General features: G+C 44.1%; 1 protein-coding gene across 1 annotated transcript in view; it reads left to right on the plus strand.

Annotated features, from left to right (window-relative positions):
* LOC104293700 (breakpoint cluster region protein-like) overlaps positions 1-9,876 on the plus strand; it is a gene marked incomplete at its 5' end in the record, with an annotated part of 14,153 nt that overhangs the window by 991 nt on the left and 3,286 nt on the right. The window contains 3 exons of the mRNA XM_009893221.1: positions 7,606-7,665; positions 7,801-7,910; positions 8,745-8,884. Of these exons, the coding sequence (XP_009891523.1) occupies positions 7,606-7,665; positions 7,801-7,910; positions 8,745-8,884 (310 nt within the window). The remainder of the gene's footprint in view (positions 1-7,605; positions 7,666-7,800; positions 7,911-8,744; positions 8,885-9,876) is intronic.

The following is a 9,876-nucleotide window of genomic DNA, read 5'->3' on the forward strand; positions in this document are numbered from 1 at the left end:
AGGGAGGGCTTTTTCTGCCTTCTGATTGTCTCAGCATTGGAGATTTTTCTCCAGATAGTGAGGTATACATTGTGATTCAGAGGCAGGAAGTCAGCAGCTTTTTCCCTCTTGCCTTGTCTCCTATGTCTACTTCAGTACTCTTATGGAATAGATGCTTTTTCATTAAAATTTACATTTTGATCTCTGATTTGCCTGTTAGCTTCAAAACTTCCAGCACAGTATGTAGGAACTGCACTGTCACTGAGCCCTGAGCACTGTTTGGGGTGCTCCATTTGTGACAAAAGGAAGCAATGAATATACTATCCCATCTGTAAATCATGTGGAAGAAATGCTATGTTCTGTACGTGCTGCGAGTTGATTGATGTGATAGCAAGGCCTTGGAGGACAGGCTTATTGTCCTGATAACTGCTGTGTCCAGAGTATAGTGTCCATGACAGCAGGCAGCATCTGAGAGAGATTTCCACCGCTGAGAATCAGCGTGGGATGCTTTTGTTTATGTGGCAAATTTGTAATACAATAGGGGAGGTGATGAGATGAGTGCAAACGGATGCTGCTTTCAGGGAGCTGTTGTGTGATAAAGCACTAAAGCTCCATGCAGGAGAATTCAGGCCATCAGTGGAGGATGACACGGAGAATATATGTTCCCCTTCCTTCTTCCAGTTTGTTGCACTATCTGTCCACAGCTTTAGGAGGGTGCTAAAATGCTTGCTCGGCAGACACATTCTTTGTGTTGGACTGGCTGTTGTACAGAGCAGAGACCCTGCCCAGATACCTTTGTCTTTGTGGTATGCTGACAAATAGCACTAGTTCTCCTCCATTTACGTTTGACTCTTCATCGCTCCATGAATGACAGCTTTCTCCAGCATTTGAGTGATGGTCACACTGGCCAAGGCCATTTGTGGGATTTCAGAAACAACTCCGATTGAGGGTGGCCTGCAGGATCATACCTCCCCTTTACTTCAGAAGGGTTCATTGTCTAAATGGGTTTCATAAGGCCTGTTCGCTTCCCTCCCTCCTTGCAGCCCTGAGGCTGCCATGCCATTTTCAGGGAAAGCTTTTGTCGCCAAACGCATGGTGGAGTTTGAAAGAAAACTCATGTACAAATCAATAAACACTAGTACAGGGTGCCTTGTATGTATATGTCTCAGGCGAACCAGAAATCTATATGTCCCTTCTGCTAACAAAAGCTTATTTTCCATGGCGCTGAGCAACTACAAAAGAACAAGTTTTCAGCCCTGAAATGCCCTGGAGATTTGTGTGCTCATAATGGAGAACCCCGAAATCACTGACCCTCTAAATTCTTCAAATATTTTACATAGAATGATTTAAAAATTAATAAAATATTTTAAATTTTATTTTTTTTTCCACAAGAGTGGGCATTTTTATGCACAGCACTTGTACATACTGTTAAAACATCTTAAATTAATAGATAAAAATAATCTTTGGTGACACTTGAATATTAATTGCATCTTGATTCTTTTAGAGAAACCTAAACACTGGAAAGTAAAAAAGAAAATATTAAAAAAAATAAAATGTTTTTGATAAATGTGCAGAAGTTGTGTTCTCTTGTATCGTAAAAGGCAAATGCAAAAGTTGTCTTGCTTTCAGTAGATCCCCCTTGCAATTTATAAAGAAACTTGGTGAACTTGCAGAACATCCTCTTAATTCTCAGTGATTTCTCTCCCATCACACAACTTCTTAACACTAATGAATAATTGCAGAGAGAAGTCATAAGAGAGTCTGGTAAGATGTTGGGTTGATAAGAATTGTTAAAGGCTTTTATTTTGTTTTAGTTTTATTTTTAAAGCAAACACCATTTCTCTACTAAGAATAATGCAAGAACAAAATCAAATTACAACCTGTGGCTGAAGGTTAGCTGTATTAATGCTGTCAGCATCTTTTCTAATCACTGGTTTTATAGTAATTTTCTTTCAGGATTTCCCCAAGTGCTTTTACATTAAATTTTGTTTATTTCCGAGTTGCTAGTGTATCTAGGGCTTTCTGTTTTCTTGTTGTGTTGTCATTATTCAGCCAAAGTCTGTCTTGTGTAAAGTCTGTGAAGTTGGATGAGGGTTTTTTTTTTCCTAAATTCCCTTTAGTTAAAAACTCTGGGAATATCAAGAGTCGTGTCTGCATCCTCCTGCTGATAAAAACAGGGAAATTTCTGCGTTGGCTAAATTGCAATGTATTGTTAAGCCACATATTGTAAATCTGTAACTTCCCATTACTGGGATTTCTGACTCACCAAATTCTCTGAGCTGCAGTGATGAAGACAATGCATCAAGGAGACGAGGACTGTTTTGGCTGTGAAATGTTTATTAAATCTCTCCATTACATAATGGCACTGGAGGAAGGAAGACTGGAAATTGGTCCATGTGGTCAGAAGCTTCCAGGAACGGGCAGCAATTTCAATAGCTCCCATTGCTCATATTTTCTTTTCCTATGGAATATTGTATTTACCTGTTTCTATAGCCCCATGCAAGAGCTTCATTGCTTGCCAACCTGCAAGTTTTATCCCTGAAAAATAAAACCACAAGATTTAATATGGGAGAACCTCATGTAAATGGAGAAGTGAAGTCCTCATCAGACCTGGGAGCAGCAGCACTGGACGTGCAGTGTTTAACCAGCGAGCATGCGTGGTTGGGGCCTTCTGTTACATCTCAGGCATCAGAAATACAGGGAGAAGGTGCTATTCCTGGGTACAATGTGAAAGTGAAATTACTGGGGGACTTGGGGGAGGAAGAAATGGACATCATCTTACAGGGGGAAACACGAGGCTTAGTTCAGTAGTAGTCATCAGCTCCTCATTTTGAACTCTCTATTTAATTCTTTTTTTCTTTCTGTTGTTACCTTGCATCCACCTTCAGCACTTGGGAGGTTGGCCCTTTTGCTCTTTGAATTTTGCACTTCACGTGGCAGGCATGTCCACGTGTTTTGAGTGTAGCAGCCTTTTGTTTGGTCCTGAGACTCTGCATCTATGTGGGCACCTATGTCAGCAAAACTGGACTCTGCCTTGGAAACAGGTTGGATGAGTAAATTGACGCTCCATCCTGTGATCCATCTCCTCCAGTTGGTGCCTCCTAGAAATGCTGTTTCCTTTGGTGGTGGTGGTGATTTTTTTTCTGCATGATCAGCTCAGGCAAACCATTTCCTTCTGCCTCTCAGCAGTGCTGGAAAATCAGAGAGGATATGACCTTAGATCAGTCATTCTGTGGTAGCAGCACAACACCATTCCTCCGTTGCCATGCAGAACAATCACTCTTATCTGCTTAATTATCTGGGATGTCTCATAGCAGTGCACATGGCTATTTCAGACATCTGGGTTGTTTTCCATGTAAAACAGATTGTCAAATGCTGTACCTCCCAAGTGTCAACTCAGAAAACCTTTTACACACTCGAGTTCATTTAAACAGTTTGCTCATGCAGAAAAGTATCCCAGCAGTGAAAACAGGGTGGAAATGAAGAAGGCAATGGGTCATGTCTAAAGGGTGATGGTAGGAAAGATTAACGTGTCAGTGGGGAGCTTTGAGAAGAATGGGGTTATGGCTGGACTGGGAGTTTCCAGCAGCAATGAGACTGACAACATGTATGTAACATCAGTTAGAATTAAAAATTGATGGAGTGTAAAGTTGCCAGGGAGATTTAATGAAAGGAGAAAGTAATGTGAATAAATAGCATAAAACACGCTAACCTTAAGGTTGCCTTGGTCCTTGCTCCCAGGCATTTCATTTCCACTGATGCTTCTTCGTTTCTCTATGTTTTATTTTATTTTTTTTGGGGGGGGGGGAGGGGGGGGGATCATCAAACTTTCTGTCGTGGTTTCCTAAGGCAGGGCACAGAAACCCTTCTTAGTGACTGGCTTGAGTTTGCTGGTGACCGGCATCCTTGGTTTGCCTTTTTCCGATGTTCTGCACACCAGCCTCTACTGACTTCTATGCACTAATTGTCTTAATTCAGCGCGAAGCTGCTACAAGGGCCAGAGACTTGCACTCAGAAATCCCTGTGGTGCTGAGCTGCTTTGTTCTATTGGGTTTTGTGCGGGATACAGAGAGGCATTTGCTTGATTCGTTAGTGAATTTGGGGCTGTAGCTGCAAATGCCAAAGAACAGGCTGCAAGGGGACTGGAGGTGCTGGAGGAGTAAAGACAAACTGGTTTGTTTGTATTTTTCCTGTGCAGCATGCACTTTTGGTGGGGACTGTGCAAACAAGCCTGTGAGATGCAGTCTTTGAGGGTTTTAGCACGTCTGTCCTGTTTGTATAGATCATGGAAACAATACAATTTTTCACAGTTTCAGTGGAGATGGGACAGGTCCTTTTGTCACTCGAACCAAGCAACTGTTTGAAGGAAATATGTAGAGGTGCAGTATATTTCGCTGTCAAATTAATGCGGAGGCAGCCATTTCACAGTGCCTCCCCTGCTTGAGCTGGCAAAGCAAGCCCTCTGTGCTTGCTCGCTTGGAGCAGTCTCCTTTTGGCACACTCTCTGTAGATTGCATTCTTCTGCTCCGTGTTCCTTCTTCCAGGTCATTGATCTCCAAATCAGGCCAGAAGACAGCATGACCCCATTTGTCACAGGCCCTCTCTATGCTGGAGCATCATGCTCACTAACTCTCTTTGTCCTCAGTCTGCTTTGTAACCTGTCCGCTCCAGCTGCCCTTTCCCTCTGTTGCTTTTGCTGGCCTTAGAAGGCCGGTCATCTGTAGGTTCCAGGACTGAAAGCTTGCTCAAAGTCTAAATGACGTTCTTAGTTTCCTGTTGACACTGTTATTTCCTACTGTGACTTTATCAGAGTCTTAGACCTGATCTTCCTGTCTCACTCGGTGTTGCTGAGAGCTTATTCAAGCTTTGCTCTTTTATTAGCTTCCATCATTTTGCTTTGTTATTTAAAAGGTACCTTGGGAGGGATTTTTTTTTTTTTTAAGTGCTGTTGTTATTGCCAGTGATTTACACAGGGTTGGCTTGGGTCAGCCAGACCCGCTACCTGGTGCTTGTCCTCCCTAGATGTTTCCATTCAATATAAGCTGTTGTCCAGCAGGAGTCAAACAGCAGTTGAGGAGTGCAGGGGTCCTGCCAGCCCTGCAACGGAGCTCAGAGATGAGGGGGCAAGGGGTAGCAGCAGGTACACTCACAGTCCTCGCTCAGCTCCAGTAGTTACCCAGCAAGGAAGAGTCTCTGTGAGCTCTCGGCTCCAGCACACTGCTTTTGCTAGTCGTTTGCACCATATGATATTCGCTCTTGAGACAGAGTAGGACTCCGTTTGGATCATAGTTTTTAACAGCTCTTCACTCGCTTTTGTTTTGCACAGTGGCAGGAATTCCGTGGTCATCACTGAGACATAACCAGTAATACCTGTTAGCTTAAAAAAGCTGTTACTGGACCCTTTAACTTTTTTGGCAAATATTCAAAACCCTCTTTCCTCTTCAGTCTTAAGCAGTCTTTCCCTGCTATAAATAATACACTCTCAGTGACTCCATTCTAAAAACATATGGAAAACTGCTTCTGAGCTAGAGGATCAGCTGCGACTGTGTCTATCAGCAGGGCCATTTTGGCAGCTTAACGAGATGACTATTTAGGCAGCTGGAGATCAAGCTTTCAGGAATAATGAACATGGTTGCTCTTCATAGGAAACCAGACACTTCAGAAATGGTTTCCTCTTGATTCTGGGAAAGAATGTAGTTGTTGAAAGGAACCAAACTTCCAGCACGGAAATGCAGGGAAGAACAGCCTAGATTCTGGCCAACTTGTAGGGACCTTGGCCAGCCACACAGGCGGGGGCGGATCTGTTCCGCCAGAGTTATAAGCAAACCCTCTTGGCAAGCTGTCTGTTATTTGGGTTTGCTGAAGCACTGAAGCTAAGCACTGCTGCCCATTGGCCTCCTGGACCTTTGTGCAGTCCCAAAATGTGGGAGCTACTGGTTACAGACTATTCCTTACAAGGGGTCTTCAGGAATTTCTGCCAGAGTTGCACCTACAGGAACCGGTCCAATTCGACAGGAAAGCATGTGTGTGCTGGCAGCATCCCACTGTGGGCTCACGTCCGTAACAAAGTGCGCAGAGATAAGGTTGGCCTGACTTGCTTGTCTGTTGCTTCTTGGGGTCTCTGCAGTGTGAGCAAGCAGGGAGAAACTTTCTCTCTGCTGGTTATCTTCTTTAGGGAGAGGGGAGGGGTGTGGGGGCACTTGTCTCTGTAGCTGTCAGCAGCATCGAACTAGTTTGTTGATGGTCTGAAAGAGAGTGTGAGCATGATTGCATCTAAGATCTCCCAGAATATACTGCAGCTGCCGTTGTTTCAACATTTACCTCTGCCTGTCAGAGAATTCTGCTTTTGCTTGGGGTTCTGTGAGAAGCAGGAGCCGTGCTGCAGAAGTAGCTCTACTTACTGAGTGCATTTTTGTTTGCTCATGACAGTAAACTCAAAATGCAGAGTCAACTGCAATTGCCTCCTGCTGACTTTACTGTGCCTCAGTGTTCAAGAGCAAAGCGTTACAAAGCCATCTCAGGAGGCACCAAAGTCTGCTTGCTTTGGCTGGTTCTGATTGCTGATACAAGTCTCCATGCAGACAGGTCTTTTTTGCCTTTTGCCAGTCTAGCATGAGCTGAGTGCCACTCCTCAGGTGTTAAGATGTGATTGGACTCTCCCAGGCAGTACTAGAATGGCTGGGTGATGTTTGCATGCTTGGGTCAGCTGCTCCCCAGCCTCACAACTGTCCACTCAAAAGAGACCAAGCAAAGCTGAAAATGGGAGGTCAGGGCTTTGTGTCAGAACCTGTTTCTGTTTAATGAATTCTTGCAATAGCAGGTCCAGGTGTTCTTTCTGCCTCTGTGCTCGAATAGAAATGAAAAGGAATAGGCAGGCTGAAGGAGGACAACTTTCTGTGATTTCTGGGCCCATTGTCTCCACTTCTTCTATGTCAGATCCTGACAGAGGTTTGGTTTGTTACTTGTCTCTGTATAGATCGTGACATATTTCTCTTCCTTGATCTCACTGTTAAGGTCATTATGTCTTTTGAATTTGGTGGAATATAGTCCTTCTTGGAAGTGATTAGCTTCATAGCCAAGAGCTTTGAAGTTCTCCAGCTTGGCTTTTTATTTCAGTGCAGTAATTTCACACTCATCCAACCTCACCTGTCTCTACAAAACTGCAGAGGGAGACAGTTTCCTCTATTTCAAATCAGACATATTTCAGAAATCTCTCCTCCCCTTTTCTGACTCCTGGCCCTGTGGAATGGGATGAATTTGGCTGTCTGTTAACGTGCCTGTTGTGCTACAGCAATGAATGTGGTCTCTCTTTCGAAGAAAGCTGAGGTTATTGGCTTTCAAACATTGATTTTTGCTCGCCAAGGTGGCCTCTGTTGTTGAGCAGACACTGCATGCGTGTTTCTGGATTTTCCATGTGTGTGAGTCCTCATCAGCCCTTAGAGAACCACACAATATCTGAGTGTCCTGTTACCTGAAACCAGGGAAACCTTGGAACATGTGTTCTCCTTCAGAAAAGAAGTAACATGCTGAAAGTGGTAGTGCTCTGCTCACTTACAGAAGCATTTCTGGCTAGCTGATTTCTCTGAAGTCTGTTCCTAGCTCATGGGTAACTTCCATGTTTTTCAGCTGGACCCACAGGCACTGCAGGACAAAGACTGGCAACGCACAGTCATCTCAATGAATGGAGTAAGTATGGAAAGTGGAAGTTAGCACTGCTTCTCTACTTATTGTGTGATTTATTTCTTTGCTTTTCATTGCAGCATTAAAAAAAAAAAAAAAAAGAAAATGTTTGAAAAGTAACAGCGGTTCTCTTTTATTCAGGTGGAAGTGAAGCTGTCAGTGAAGTTTACCAGTCGGGAGTTTAGCCTGAAAAGGATGCCGTCCCGGAAACAAACTGGGGTGTTTGGGGTCAAGATCGCTATTGTCACCAAGTGAGCTTATGGGTCACATTTCTCCTTCTTATTTGTGAGAAAGCCAACTGGCCAGTGGGTTGCACCTGTCTTTACCCCACCGATAGATTTGTCAGTCCAGCCTGTTCCACTTGGGTAGTAGCATAGATGGCTGTGGCTGCAGAAAGGAGATGCTGTACATTCTCTGAGCTTCGTTTTTTGCGGGGGAAAAACCAGCATGCACACAGGCTTTGAAACCTAGGGTGTTTACTTACAGCATCTCACTTTTTTGAGTTCCGGAAATACCCTTTGCCCCTTCGCTCTGTAGTTAGCTGACTAGGTCACAAATTTCCAGAGCCACTGAACACTGAGTTTCCTTTCCATAATCGGAAATGTTCAAGTTCTTTGGACCCTGTTGTATTATTTTAACCCCTGATCTTTTGTCATGAATCGTGTGCCAGAAGAAACCTGTTTGTTCTGTTACATGGTTTGGGAAGTGTGGTATTTCCTCCCTATGGAATTGCATTAATTGGAAATCATCAGTGTTGCTATGTATCCACGGTCTGTTTGGGAATCCCCTGGTTACCTGTGCAAGTGGCAGACTCTGGGGGCACTGGGACCTGGCCAGAGCCCAAGTGCTCAGGGTAGCTGCAGAACGGCCAAAGCCAGGCAGAGACACTCAGAAAACCCTCTCCAGTCTTTAAGAGGAGTTTTTCAGCTCAGTCTTGTTTGCCTGTGTAGGCTTTCTCCCACCCCAGTTTCCAGAAGAGGTTTGCACAGCAAAATGCCGGGGTGATTTTAGCCAGCCCGGCTGGCTGGGGTAACAGGCACTGAGGGCAGGGGCTGTACTGAACTCTCCCGTCTGGCTTTCTTAAGGAGAGAGAGATCGAAGGTGCCTTACATAGTGCGCCAGTGTGTGGAGGAGATAGAGCGGCGTGGAATGGAGGAGGTGGGCATCTACCGTGTCTCTGGGGTTGCGACCGATATCCAAGCTCTGAAAGCTGCCTTTGATGTCAGTAAGTAATTATGCCTGATGTTTTCCTTTGTGCTGTGAGAAGCTGCATGAGCTCCCTGTCAGGTGGCTATGCTATTTTTAATCTTATGTTCCCCAAGAAGCATTAAGAGGTAGAGATTCTCACTCAAGAAGAACAATTTTAACCCTGACTGCATGTTTTATTAATATTCTTCAGCTACAGATACAACCTAAGACATACAACAGGATGGATCCTTATACCAAATAATGCATTTGTTATTCTTCCCAGCAGACATGAAATGGTGGGTTTGCCTGCCGTGCCAAATCTTTGTAAATGGCAGACACCTTCCTCAGGGGAAGTGGCAGCAATCAGAAGCCATAATTTCCTCACTATTGTGAGGTCTCCGAATTAATAGAGGTCCTTGAAATTGAGAATGTTTTGTGAAAGGAAGGCAGCAAAAAGAAATCTCTAAGGTTGACTAGGAAGGGTGTTACAAAACTGAAGTTGGGTGGTCAGGGCTCCCGAGTTCTCTTCTTAACTCTGCGTCTAGATTGATGTGCGCAGATTGTAAAATTAGATAATTTTGACCAACCTTTGTAAAGTTTTCTTTGATCTTGAGCAGCAAAGGGCTTCTTACTGGTGCTGCATTTAAAAGAATGGCATGTATGTCCCAAAAGGCATCCAAGGTCAGGCAGACAAAACACATCCAAATTGCTGAGGTACAAAAAATTAAATTCTGCCCTACTTCCAGCTGCCACATGACGGTCCAAGCCACACTCGAGCTCTCTTTTGATGGAAGCAGTCATGAGGCCTGTGCCAGGTGCCCAAACTCACCCTCCCTGCACTTCACTTATTTTGTGGAATACCTTCTTGTATTTTTTTTGCAACCCCCCATAGCTACCAAATACATTGATTTATGAATCTTCACTAGTGCAAGTAATGGTGTTTCATGTTTTGAAAACCAACTTTTTTCATTTATATCAAATGCTGTATTACAGTAAGCCTCATGAAACCAGCGCTGGCTCTGCTGGTGG

This window comes from Charadrius vociferus, unplaced genomic scaffold (assembly GCF_000708025.1).
Source record: "Charadrius vociferus isolate BGI_N301 unplaced genomic scaffold, ASM70802v2 scaffold999, whole genome shotgun sequence".
In the NCBI taxonomy this organism is placed as follows: domain Eukaryota; kingdom Metazoa; phylum Chordata; class Aves; order Charadriiformes; family Charadriidae; genus Charadrius; species Charadrius vociferus.